A 14,736-nucleotide genomic window follows, 5' to 3' on the forward strand; every position below is an offset into this window, starting at 1 on the left:
AACGAATCAGATGATGGCGAGATTCTGCATCCTGTGGCAATAGATGAATATCACGCGTGTAAACCTGGGTTGGTTTTAGTGTTCACTATAGAAAGCTAGTCTTGTCCTTGTACGAATACTTTTTAACTCAAAATGTTTGTGAACTTTAATTTTAGTAATTTTTTGCAGTCTTCTACTTTCGATTTTAATATCAATAACGATAAACTTTTGGACGTTTGAATCCTATTTAACTTGTGAGGGCTACTTTATTTATTTCTTGAATTATCTTTCAGTTAGCTAACGAGCAGGATTAAACTGGTATGTTAAAAGAATTGAGTTCCATGAAAGATTTCTCCACTATTCTTTTACAATACCTTCCCATGTTTTGTGTATTGTAACTATGATTTGTGTTTTACCAAATAGCGATAGTTGTTGTGAGTTCCCTATATTGGGATTCCTTAGTCGCGATGAAATGAGTCAAAATTGGGATAGAAACATTAATATGTAACCTGTAAGTTGGTTTCATTTGAACTTCCCAGTAACTGGGCGAAACCTTATTACTATATGAATAATTTATGCAATGTAAAATATTGTAGAATGGAAGAGGAGGAAACATTGTTTTGAATATTTATACTATTTCTTAGTGAGCACCCCAAGTTTGTTGTTAAATTTAATTCACCTTTTCAGGAGTACGAAAAGTTTAAGAAATAAAAAATAAACTGACAGATGACGTACTTGTGATACAATGACGCCACTTCTGTTCATTAAATGCCCTCATCAAGGACCAAGAGTTGTAATAAAAGCCAGTTTAACTCTAAGAATGAATGGTCATACGTCCGGAAATTTCATTGGATGCCGAAACTTCCATTGAAGAGATCAGAACTAGCATGAACAACAAAATGCACTGTCAGCAGAAGTTGATGAATATTGCACATGCATAGTTTGGCACTTGTACTAGCTGTTGCAAGTACAAAGCAGCGTGTCGTACTGATTTTATCAACCACTCAAATGTGGGTCTCAGGCTGTACCACGCTGATGATTGCCAAGACCAGGCACATTAAATTATGTAAGGTGTTTCTGAAAACTACAAGCTTGTTACTCATACTAGTTTTAATACTTCAAAAAATTATCCTTGACTTTGGCATGTAGTTACAGGTATATAACTGCATGTTGATCCTGTTCAAACTCATTTGGAGGAATACAAAAATGTGCAGAAGATATTCTATTGTTAAACAATCAGAAAAGACCTTACTAACATGGTGACTGTGTCTGGTAATGATAGAAGGTTGCGGAATGAAGCCAGTTCAACGCTGGTTGAACTTGTCCACATCTAGTGCCCAGACAAATGTCCACATGCGTTCCAAAGGTCATTGTGCCCTATAACGATAAGTTATGAGCTTACATTACCATATGTCTATCTATTTACAACACGAATTTCCCCTTATCATTATAAAACTTTTAGGAGGTTTTAGGTATGCCCCTAAAAGATCCCAAAATACATATCTTAGTTATTTTTATATAATGTTGATAGTCTTTTCAACACACTCTTGGTGTTCACGATAAAATGTACTATCACCCTTAACTTTAAATGGATAGACAAAGAAATGGAACCAGTCAACAGCACCTACAACCAGCTCTTGTGCTATTTTAACTTAATATTGGATTTGATCAATGCATTAACAATCTCAATTTACAGAACGCAATGTTGTGGTAAGGGAATAAATGTCAGTGCTAATGGTATTCGCACCTTTGCCAGTGTTGGTGACGGGTATTTTTCTATCACAAGATACAATCAGACAACATGTAATATCTAATACTGAACAGAGTTACTACATTAATGTTTAACTGAAATAGTTCTTTTTAGGTCATTACACTTTCATACAGTATTATAAACTTGTGTATGTGTGTGTTTACTTTCTGAAAGCAAAGCCACGTCGGACTATCTGTTGAGCCCGCCGAAGGGAATCGAAACCATGATTCTAGCGTTGTACATTGATAAATTTACCTGTGTACCAGCGAAGGACTAAAAATTTGATATAAATTATTTATATCAATAGGTTTTTGGTTTAAGCTTACTAAGAAAGGTTGTGTTGATTCTCGTGATGATGGAGCAGGCTCTATCTGAAGGTTTGTGGCTTATCCTTATTGAAAGAAGATTATGTTGAATGTCATGATGGTGGTGTTGGCTGTACATAATGGTTTGTAGTTTATACTTATTTAAAGAAGATTGTGTTGACTCTTGTGTTGATAGTGTCGATTGTACATGAAATATTAGAAAAAACAAATTTCGTTACAGAAAAATAAGGATATGAAACCGTTTGAATATTTTGAAAGTAAATGGAACTTTCACTAATGTATTTCAATATATCTTTTTTTAGAAAAAATTGCATTGATGATGCTGCAAGGAAAATAACAAACTAGTTCGACTTTCGATAACTGACCAAAAATAAATTTGTCAATGTCTTCGAAAAGTGATAAAACTCCATGACAGTCTCAGACGACAACATGTCATATTTCCATAGTAAATAAATTATCTCTGACCAAAACATGCTGGTATCGAATATAGAAGTACTGTTTTCTCTGTTAGTTCGTGTATCTAAATAAGATACCAGTACTTTAATTTTATTAAGTGAATGGAAAATAGTGACGAGTTTTTATTAACAAATCTTAACGACTAATTTTGACAGGTAGATATTTTTCATAATCGAGCATTACAGTTTGGTTTGTGTTGAATTTCGCGTAATAATACACGAGAGTTATATGTAATAGTTGTTCTTAAGTTGAAATCAAAAACTGAATTGAAGGGACAACCATCCATCGACGAACGCTTGGGCTTGCGACTCTTTTACCGACCAATTGACTGTTACATTATTTCGCTTGCCCATGTCTAAAAGGGTGAGGACATTTGGTGGGACGAAGAATCGAATCTGAAACCTTCAGAGTGGAAGTCGATCAACTTAGCACCCTCAACACGCCTTATTCTTCTAGAGTGTTTATTTCATTAACATTACCGTTCATTAAATAAGAACGGTATGTCAGATGTATCGTAGCTACTCAGAATTTAATTTTTTTCTTTCATCATTTATATATTATATTGTGTGGAAAATATTAATAGATTTTATGTATTTTCCTAATGTACCCCTTCTGTAAATAACTTACTCTGTTTTGTTTTTACTAAAAATGTAATCTTTCTTAACATCGTACAAAATAAAGTACAAGACTTAAAAGTGTAAATCAAGTAACTACGCCCTAAAGTAACTGTGGCCAAAGTACTTTTCATCTTAAGGTTCTGATCATTCCATGCTAATAAATACCTTTCTTGTTTACTATTCCTGAACATTGAAATGAATGTGTTCTATTCCACCCGACATGACTTCTTCTTCAAGGATCTATGAACGTCTCACTTGAGAAAACTGATTTGAAATTATAGCAACCGAAAGGAATATAAAACTGTAACAATATGATGAAATGATGTACTGCGAGTGTGTTAGAGAACGGTTCCAATTAAATAGGTGTCATTGAAGAGTTATTTATATACGTATATATATATATATATAAAATAGTTCAATCTCCCAGAATAACAACACCTAATTTCCAAAACACATTTTTTTTAAATTGTTTTTTATTTCTCGCAAAGCGACACAATAGACATGCGTTTCACATTACCGTTTGTTCTTTTCTCACCAGTGGCCTTCACTGACGTGAAAATTTTTGGTTTCTTTATTTGTTTCTGATTTTAACGCAAAGCTACAAGAAGGCTATCTTCTCTAGACGTCCCTAATTTAGCAGTGTAAGGGCGTTTAATTTCAATATCAATAAGTTTTCTACACACCAACATGCACTACATAAAGCGCACTTTAATCTTTCATATAATGTGGCCAGTGAACATGAAATTCCTCATATCGTTGATTGTGATATATAAACAGCTCCAACATAACAGATACCTTTAAGTGTTACACAAGTTATAAGGTATTTATTTTAACCTTTTAAAATGACTATAGTTCTAAATAATTAGAAAGGCTGAACTATATTGAGGTCAAAACAATACTAAGTGTTTGTTTATTTGTTGTTTCTTAGCTTAGAGATAAACAATGGGTTCTATTCGATTTATCCACCACAGAGAATCGAACTTAACACTGTAAATTTTTAAACTTATCGCTGACTCACCATTCGGCATTGATGGAGAAATTTCAATGGTTCCAATGAATTAAACGAATTGAACAAATAAAATTAATGATGTTTTAAGACAAAATTTTTATTTCAAGCGTTTTTTTTTTTTTTTGGTTGAAGATCATTTTAGAAGAAAAACATTAATACATTTATGAGAAAAAGTTTGAAACAATTCTGAATAGATATACAACTTTAATAAAGTTAAAATTTGTACTCTCCGAAACGAACAGATAGTTTTATGATGTTTTGAGATAAAAAGTTTATATCCAACGCTGATTTTCTGATTCAAGATCATTCCAGGAAAGAACTGTTTGTTTATGAATTTCGTGCAAGCCTACAAGAGGGCTATCTGCACTAGCCGTCCCTAAATTGGCAGTGTAAGAGTAGAGAAAAAGGCAACTAGTCAATCGCAATTGAAAGAAGTACATAGTTAAAACTAGCATCAGAGAATGAACGTTGTAGCATAGAAACTGCTGTCATTTTAACATTTTTTTTTAAACTGGATGTTAACTATTTCTTTTCTCATGGACCGTACAGACGAACTTTGATAATGGTTTTTCTCCCAGAATCTAATCCTATATTCTTTATCAAGACGATCTTCAATAAAATATAACGATACATTTGTGAAATAAAAAATTAGAGACGACGATCGCAGGTAGTTGTCGTGCAGCTTTTGGATACAACAAACATTTTAGTGACTTTGTTGTTTTCGTGCATAGCATAAGAGCTGTGTGAGCTTCTAACTATGACGTGAACTGTGCTAACCATCTGTTACATTTCCTAAAATGTATCCGATTTGTACAATATATTTGTAAATTGGAATTCTACATGGCAGAAACCACTGACTTTCCATTCGTCTAAAAGTATGACATTTGATTTTTTTTCGTTAAGTATATTCTAAACTAACATATAGTATGAATAATAAGTTATATGAATGTAAATAAACGCTTATAAGAAAAAGAAATTGTAATAACTTCGTTTGTATTCCAGTTTGTGTTTTAATTTCTTAAACGAGAATATAAATTCCTCAATTATTTTCTAACAAAAAACAATCATTAAACTCTAATATTTTACTATAACCTTTAGGAAAGGTGTAAACGTAACTTTGAAATAGATGGTAAGAACTGTATATTTGGAATGATAGCTGGAATTATTCAATATGTCGAACATGGTGTTTGTTTGTTTCAACAAACGAAGAGAGACGATGCTGAAAATAATAATATTCAGTTTAGTTACAAGTGGCTGTGTTCTATATCTATTTGGTTGGAAGGTGTTGCTATAAGATAATTAACCTAGATGTTTATATATATATATGAATGTGTCTCGGTGGGGATTTATATTAAATCTCCCTTTGTTGCTTTTGTTTGTTCGTTTTGAATTTCGCACAAAGCTATCGAAGGGCTATCTGTGCTAACCGTTCCTAATTTAGCAGTGTAAGACTAAAGGGAAGGCAGCTAGTCTTCAAAACCCACCGCCGACTCTTGGGCTACTTATTTACCAACGAATTCTGGGATTGACCGTTACCTTATAACGCCCCCACGGCTGCAAACCCGTGACCCTCAGATTACGAGTCGCACGCCTTAACGCGCTTGGCCATGCCGGGCCTCCCTTTGTTGCAATTAACACACGAAGGTTTAAGTAACAGTGAACAACACATTGCTGTTTATCTAATAAAGATACTGTTCCATATACATACACAGTGTCATGTAGAATAGACATACTTAACAGCTGTGTTATTTCTTATTAACTATTTTAAATTATACCGTAAATGTTATTTCTTTCTAAGTTTTCAGCGAGACCAAGTAGTACAAACATCCGTAGGGCCCGGCATGACCAAACGTATTGAGGCGTGCGAATCGTTATTTCAGGGTCTCGGTTGAGCATCACAGTCACCCCAAACATGCTCGCCCATTTAGCCAAAATTCAAAGAACAAACAAAACACAAAAACCAGTGATATCGAGAAACCCACTTGTTGAGAATTTTATATGCAAAAACGGCTCGTTTGGGTTGAGAAAATATTTTACATAGATGAGTGAACAACGTTTCGACCATCTTCGGTCATCGTCAGGTTCACAAACCTTTGTGAAATATTTTCTCAACCCAAACGAGCCGTTTTTGCATATAAAAAAACACAAAAACATCATATAGTTGACGTTGCGTTTGTTCGCTTTGTTTGTTTTGTAAATTAGTGTAATGCTATACAAAGTCTATATCTTCACAGTCGTCCCTACATTTTTATTAGTATACTAGAGTTAAATGGCTAATTAACATCACCCACCACCTAATCTTGGGCTACTGTAATTAAAAGAAAAGACACTCACTTTCATAACGGTAATGGGTTAAGAACAGAGTGATATTCGCATTCCCATGTTAACTTCTTATCCATTCCCATGTAAAGTACTGGCCACTCTCATGTTAACTTCTAGGTTATTCTCATGTTAAGTACTAGGCCACTCCCATGATGAGTACAAGGCCATTCACATGTTAAACACTAGGCCGCTCCCATGATGAGTACTAGGTCATTCTTATGTTAAATACTAGCCCACTCCTATTTTAAGCAGAAGGTTAATCCCATGTTAAGCACTAGTTCATTTCCATGTTAAGTTCTAGGCCATTCACATGTTAAACACTAGGCCGTTCCCGTATTAAGTACTAGGTAATGTACTAGGTCACTTCATCCCCAAAGCCAATATTATTTTTGTCATTTTTATTTTTATTCAATCATGTTCTGCCAACGTATGTAACTTTACATATATATTTATACACGAGTCTTCTCGTGTATAAACTTCAAAGTTTAGGCATTTGGTCATTACATCGAAATAAGTGTATAATGCGGAGATTATTTTTGAGTTGGATTTGAGGATAGAAGTTTTCGAGAGTAGAGACTGTGAAAACTGAGGAGTATCAAATAGATTCTGCCGTCCTTTACTTTTACCGAGCCACTAATCAGTTCGTTACATGATGAAACCACAAGTCACAACATTTTATGTAACCATTTTTTTGCTGGTAGTGGTAAAACGGCATTTCTGCAGATTTACAATGGTGGAAGTCTGGCTTATATATCCGTATATGAGCAAAATACAGAGAGCGTTTTGTGTAGGTTTGTTCTTAACTACAAACAAATACACAAACGTTTCTCATATCATTAATACAAGATTTTCAGACATTGAACTTTACATTGAAGAATGTTTACTCACAGCTAAAACAGCAACCTCCTTATAAACCTCTCTAGATCTGAAAATTGTCTCAAATTTATTCAATTAAAATTCAAGTGTATCGAAATATACTTCATAATCTGTCTTTGTATTTCTTATTTTCCCTTCAGTTTAACAATGTACTAAACGATTAAGTGAAATAGTTATTAGCTAGTTAAAAATATTTTTAAAAAACACACAAAATTCAAGATGCTGTAATTATAAATCAACTAAAACAAAAATTAAAACAATATAAAGGAACACCTTTATACCAATATTAATTAATAAGTGAACGTCAAAGTGCACCGACCCCTGCAATCCCGTATCCGTTTATACTCTCGTTCCTAAGACATGTGTCCGGTAATCGTCAGATGCAAACTCACTTTATCAACCTGAAGATGACTTAGGATGGTCGAAACGTTATTCTCTGCTTATCATTAAAAGTTTTAATACCCATACAAGCCGTTCTGAGAAACAAAAAATATCTTTGTTGCGCTATTTTAACATATCTCTGATAACGGCATAAGTGTATCACGACATGTTCGAACCTTGTAACTAAAACGTTTCAGAATTTATCAACCCTTTTCTTCTGTTATAAAACGACCTACTAAAAGCTTTAATAGATGTATAAAACCATTAAGAAAATTATAATAATAATTTTTATTGCAGCTTAATATAATCTGGATGAACTGAATTAGAATATCTTATCCAAGCCGTTCAAATTGGGATAGGTTTCAGATAAAGATGATTAATATAAGTTTGTGTTAAGTGATTGGCAGGTTACGACTGATCGTTGACTATTATTGACAGTTTTAATATATGTTTCTCGTAATTAGATAAACATTAAAGTTTTTTTGGTTAATTGTTCTCTTTTTTTTTTCAATAAGTCTATTTCTATTATATGGTTTCACCTTCTGTGTTCGGTGATGGACAGAAAACAATTTTCGTTTCTTTACGTGATGTAAACCAACAAAGAAAACAATGACATCTGATAAATTTAAATATTAATGAGTCCTTTAAACAAATCTGAAACGATAGCTATATGGTTCATATCTGGAACAATCAAGTTCCAAGAAAACAGTTTAAACCTGGAGATGAGAGTCAAATGGATCATTTGTACATTGTACCAATTAATATAACATGCTGATTTTCTTTCTAAAATGATGATCATTCAGGGAAATTGAATTTTATAATCTCAAAGTATAACGTCCAATTACACGTTTTCACTTCATGAGGTGAAGGGTTTTAGCTTTTGTTTGTTTGAAATTAAGCAAAAGATACAAAATATGCTATCAGTGCTCTGCCCACAACTAGCATCGAAACCCGAATGTGAAAAAAACAATATCAATTTTTTCTTGCAGTTTTTATCAGGGTTGGATCGCGTAAAGAGGGTTGTCATTCTGAATAAAATTGTCGTACTTTTATTAATTAATTATTGGTTTAACTTTCGATCTAACATTTCAGGAAGAAGTGGGTGATAAAGATGCATGTATAGAATTAAAAAATATATATTTTCTTAAGAAATATGTTATAATAACATTGTCCTGTTATTGGGGAGTTATTCTCATCTGATGACTCAAAACAGTACGAAAATATCAATAACAAGTTATCCAGTCTTGTTTGTGAAGGTCACGAAAACTAACATTTGTAAACTGTACATTGAAACGATTTAATGTAAGCCCATTATAACAGCCGATATCACGGAGACGAGAATACTTCATAGGGAGGTCTCTAGTTCTCAAGTAACGCTGACTAATTATATACATTTAGACCCGAGGATTTCTCCACTTATGTTACCTGCACTACCCCTAAAAGTGAAAACCACCTGTTTTTAGTGTTCATCTAAAACGTTGACCTTTCTATAATTCCTCGAGAAACCCAACAACCCCACCCCTAAAAACATCAATCCAAACTGATCTGCGTGCTTTGTACTTGATCCACTTCCGATTAACTGGTAAGCAAATTTGATTGTTGATAATTACCATACAATGCAAATCGACAACAGTCTTTATTCTTAACCAAGGCTGATTTTACCATAACTTTTATTTTAAAGCCGAAATGACTTACCGTGTAAATCTCATACGAGCTGTACCATCTTTGTCCTTACTTAAACAATCGCAAATATGCAAGCCACCATCTCAACTGTCACCATGCTCTACTTCGCCCTCTATTGACCAATTCATCCAAATTAGCAGAACACTATTATCTGTAATCAAACAAGCTACATTCAGCAGACGCTACAAATTTTACCACCATTTTAAGTCAGACTAAGTCTCACCCTGAAATAAAAACACGCAGACTCAACCACCAAGGTTCCGGTCCCACACATCTATCCCCTCTCGATTGTGATGGCTTCTCTCCTTTATATCCAACATATTTTGATGAGTATGACTACATCAAACACTGTTGTTTTATTTTATATTCTGAAAGTCCCGATCGCAACTTTATCGGCGCCTGGACATGGAAAGTGAATTTTCACGGAACAGGTAAAAGTCGTGTTATACCTGTAAAAGAATAAATCTATTCTGCGTATACAGAAGTGGCCACCGACTTTGAATATAGGTTAGAAGTTCGGAATATTTGTTAATGAGAAGAAAATGTTTTAGCTTTATATTTCCATACAACTAAGAAATAAAAATGCTTTGCTGTGTGAATAAGGGCCCAACGTAGATAACATTCGTAGCCAGTTAACAATTGTTGGCCAAATTCTATACATTTCCTCACACACATACACAAAATAGTTTCGTCTTAAAATATTATTTTTAAGCATTTCATAAATGTTGCACTTGAAGTACAACTTGACAAGTTAACTCGAACTATTTAATTTATCCAATTTAAAAGCAAAACTTCAATTGTAGTTCACAGGCACGTATATAGTGAATCAACGTGAAAATGTAAACATAAATAAGAGGATAATGATATTTATTTTAAAAAAAGTATTAAAACAACAGGTTAATAATGTAGAAATGATTAAATATAAAAGTCGACTAATTTTGACAGATAAATATTTTTCATTTTCAAGGATCACAGATGGATCGATGGAGAATTTTTAATGATATAGTCCCAGAATTTGAAAACGTTGTTAATTTATGTGAAGAAATATACATGGCAAACCCCGCTAGAAGGACAATAAAGGTTGTAGCAAAGAACCTGCTGTCATTTTAACCCTTTCTTTATAATTGGATGTTAACTCATGGACCACACAGGCGTACTTTGACAATGGTATTTCGAACTGAATATAATTGTGTATTGTTTGAATAAACCATCAACAAAATATAACGACAGATTAGTCAAATAAAGAAATTAGGTACGACAAGAGCACATACCTCTCGTGCAGCTTTACGTGAAATTCAAACAAACAAACATTTGTCCAACTAGGATAAAACAAACTTTGTAGTGGCCTGGGAACTTTTAGTTGTTTTCGTTAATCGGAGATGTTTTACTGTGAGCCATATTTACCCACCATTATTTTTTAAAGTCAAGCCATCTGTTAGTGAAGAACTGTGTGAACTTCTAACTATGACGTGAACTGTGCTAACCATCTGTTACATTTCATAAAATGTATCCGATTTGTACAGTATATTTATAGTGCGGAAGACAACGTGGCAGAAATCACTGACTTTCGGCTCATCTGTAAGCATGATGTTTGGTTTCATTCGTTAAACATATTCTAAACTAACATATAGTATTGATCAAAAGTTATTTAAATGTAAAAAAAAAAACGCTTAGGGAAAAAATGTAATAACCTCGTGCGTACTCTATTTTCTGTTTTTCTTTTGTCAAACACGATTACAAGTTGCCTTATTGCTAAATTATTTTCTAACAGAAAACAATCATTAAACTTTAATATTTTACTATCTCTTTTATGAGAGGTATAACATTTTTAAAAGACAGAGTGAACATTTATGGCTGCAAATTCGAACAAACCAAAGAATTTGTGGTTCTGATATTGATATTTATATATAACTATGATATTATACTGTTTTTTAAATATGTTCTATATTTCTCAAAAAATCTTCTAGCGTTATTAAAAACGAAACTTTGAAATAGGTGGTAAGAACGGTATACTTCGAATCAGAGCTGCAGTTATTTCACTTGTTGAACATGACGTTTGTTTGTTTCAATAAACGAAGAGGTCCGATGCTGAAAATAATAATATTCAGTTTATTTGCAAGTGGCGGTGTTATTTTCCTATTGGGTCGGAATGCGTTGCTATCAGGTAAGTAAGCTGAATGTTTTGAATATATATGGATGTATCTCGATGAGTGTTTAGAAGTTATATTAAATCTCAGATTGTTGCAATTAACACACGCAGATTTAACTACCGGTGAAAAACAGATTGTTGTTTATCTCAGAAAAAACCCTGTTCCATTAAGATACAGTGTCACGTAGAATAGACCTATTTAACTGCCTTGTGATTTTTTATTAATTGTTTTAAATTTACCGTCATTGTTATTTCTTTTTACGTTTTCAACGAGACCAAGTAGTACAAACATCCGTAGAATTCTCGGGCATTATCTAAGAGACGTTGCGTTTGTTCGCTTTGTTTGTTTTGAAAATTATTGTAAAGCTATACATGGAATATTTCTTCAATGTAGTCTTTACTTTTTATCAGTAAACTAGAGTGAAAGGGCTACTTAGCATCACCCACCACCTAATCTTTGGCTGCTGTAATTAAATTGTTAGAAAAGACACTCACTGTCATAACGGACCCATGTTCAGCGACACTAGGTTAAGAACAGTGGGATATTCGCATTCCCATGTTAAGTACTAGGCCCTTCTCAAATTAAGTTTAGGCCATTCCCATGTTAAATACCAGGTCATTCTCTTGTTAAGTACTAGACCATTACCATGTTAAGCACTAGTCCGTTTCCATATTTACAGGTAAACACTGAGATTAATGTTCGATTAAAGTTAATAGTGTTTGTTTGTTTGTTCGTTTTTTGAATTTCGCACAAAGCTACTAGAGAGCTATATGTGCTAGCCGTTTCTAATTTTCAGTGTAAGACTAGAGGGAAGGCAGGTAGTCATCACCACTCACAACCAACTGTTGGGCTTCCCTTTCACAAAAGAATAGTGGTATTGATTGTCACATTATAACACCCCCACGACTGAAAGAGCAAGCATGTCTGGTGTTACGGAGATTCGAACCCGCATTCCTTGTAGTACAAGTCGATTGCCTTAACTACCTGGTATTCTGGGCCTTAATATAAGAACATCATTATGTGTAGGCGAAACACATATTCTGATAAACATAATTCTTAATGTAATAGATTACTCATTGGTCATTTTAATTCAGAACAGCTGAGTTAAATAAGTTCTAAGTATATAGAGGCCAATATTATGAAGTGTCGAAAACTTTAAATAAGAATCGTTTCTTCTAAATTACTTAAAATATAAAAAAACGAACCAATATACACACACATTTCGTACTTTTAACTACCATAATAGTTAGTTCACATTGATCTCACTCGCCTCAGAGGGGCACACAAATAAACGTTAGAAATATTGTGTGTTAAAACTCACTAACATAACATTTACTATTTCCCATTTACAAAGTCAACATTTGTCTCTTTCTTAATCAAGTAATATTATATCTAATACAGAAAATAGGCTTCAATATTAATCTATAGTATGATCAAGAAATGGATGATTTAATTATTGTTGAAACATGGCAGGTATAAGAATATCCTCATCTTAGCGGATTTCATTAGCATTCACTACTTTCTCTTAGCCAGGAAAATAATAGAAGTCGAACTTCTGTTGTCATATTTTTTGCTTAAAATGTGTCTCTTTGTGTTCAATAGCAAGATCAAAGATTATTAAAATAATAAAGTTCTACAAGAAATCGAAAAATGAATAAATATTTGTATATATTTGAGAAATTGTAACATACATTCAAAATCATTAATCATTCAAGAAATGTTAACTTTTTTGTAAAAATAACGCATAATTCATGAAACAGGTTTGCGCTAATGATAAAAAAATAACCTCTCTTAAAATAAAACTTTATTTTGTATCAGACGATCTTTTTAATTTATATTTTGCGAAAAATGATTTTAGTTGAAAGGTATTTTACTTGTCTTACCTAGATGATGCACCACTGATCTGATGTTCGATTTAGTTCAGTATCATATTACTTTTATTGCAAAGCGACTAAAGTATTGTACGACATGAAGGTTTTATTTTAATAATATTTGAAAGTTTATTTCTTGAGTTTTGTTTCTGAATATTCAATAATGATCTGATGATAAATTGTATTTAACATATTAGAAAAAGTAGCAATTACATAACTGTTTCAGGTCAGAAGAGGTTCCTCAAAATGAAAACGTGACAGAACCAGAAAACATGTTCTTTTTGAGACCTCTGGTAAATGCTACCTTACGAGTAGAGAATCTTGCTCTATTGAGTCTTCAGCAAAATATCATCCTAACAACAGAATCCAGTTATTTTACGCTTGTAACAACTTGAGTCAAATCCAGAAAGACGAGTTTTTCCAAACTGTATCACAAATTGAAAACGTTAAAGTTAAGCCGATGAACTTCGAGTTATTATTCTCCGAAACACCATTAGCTACTTGGTATCAAAGTGAACTGTTTAACGTAACCATTTACAAAACAAATTTCCTATCAACTGGTTTAAAATATGCACTGCTCAAAAAGTATGGTGGTATAGCCATCGACTCTGACTGTATAATAAGAAAACCACTTCCCAACTTGTCTGCATACGCTGGTTTTCAATCTTTATTAACTGTGAACAATGCTATAATTAAAGCAGAGAAAGGAAGTCCATTCCTCGTTGAATGCATGCAAAGATTTATTACAGAATACAATCCAAAAATTTGGGGATATATGGGCCCTGCTTTAGTGACCAGGGTTTTTCGAGAAGCATGTAAAAGAGAAACCAAATACTTTGCTCCAGGATTCAGGTGTTATGGAGTTCATCTCTTTCCAGTTCCAGCCTTTTATCCTATTCATTTTTCTCAGCGTCAACTGTTTTTTGACCCCTATGTTTCCGACTCCTTAAAAGAAATCTGGAACAATAGCTATATGGTTCATATCTGGAACAATGAAGTTCGAAGAAAACAGTTTAAACCTGGAGATAAGAGTCCAATGGATCATTTGTATAAGGAGAATTGTCCAATAACTTATTCTTATATTGTGAAACAAGGTGTAGGAGAATGAATCTAAAATTACTTATGAAATACAGTATGGGTTTAAAGTGCAATTTTCAAGAGAATATTATGTTAGAGATACATTCAACCCAAAAACAGGTTATTTAATTGAAGGCCTTTATTAAAATAATGTTGAATGAAAACGGAATTATTAATTTAAACAGATAATGACTACATTACAATAACAGATTTCGTATTTCAGTTTTTAACATGAATTT

At 33.0% G+C, this 14,736-nt stretch overlaps 1 protein-coding gene across 1 annotated transcript; it reads left to right on the forward strand.

Moving 5' to 3' along the window:
- Positions 1-13,880: 13,880 nt before the first annotated feature.
- LOC143245486 (lactosylceramide 4-alpha-galactosyltransferase-like) lies at positions 13,881-14,528 on the forward strand. The gene has a single exon (XM_076491849.1). The coding sequence runs from the start codon at positions 13,881-13,883 to the stop codon at positions 14,526-14,528; it is 648 nt and encodes a 215-aa protein (XP_076347964.1).
- Positions 14,529-14,736: the final 208 nt, after the last annotated feature.

The sequence above is a fragment of the Tachypleus tridentatus genome, chromosome 2, assembly GCF_004210375.1.
Source record: "Tachypleus tridentatus isolate NWPU-2018 chromosome 2, ASM421037v1, whole genome shotgun sequence".
Classification (NCBI taxonomy): domain Eukaryota; kingdom Metazoa; phylum Arthropoda; class Merostomata; order Xiphosura; family Limulidae; genus Tachypleus; species Tachypleus tridentatus.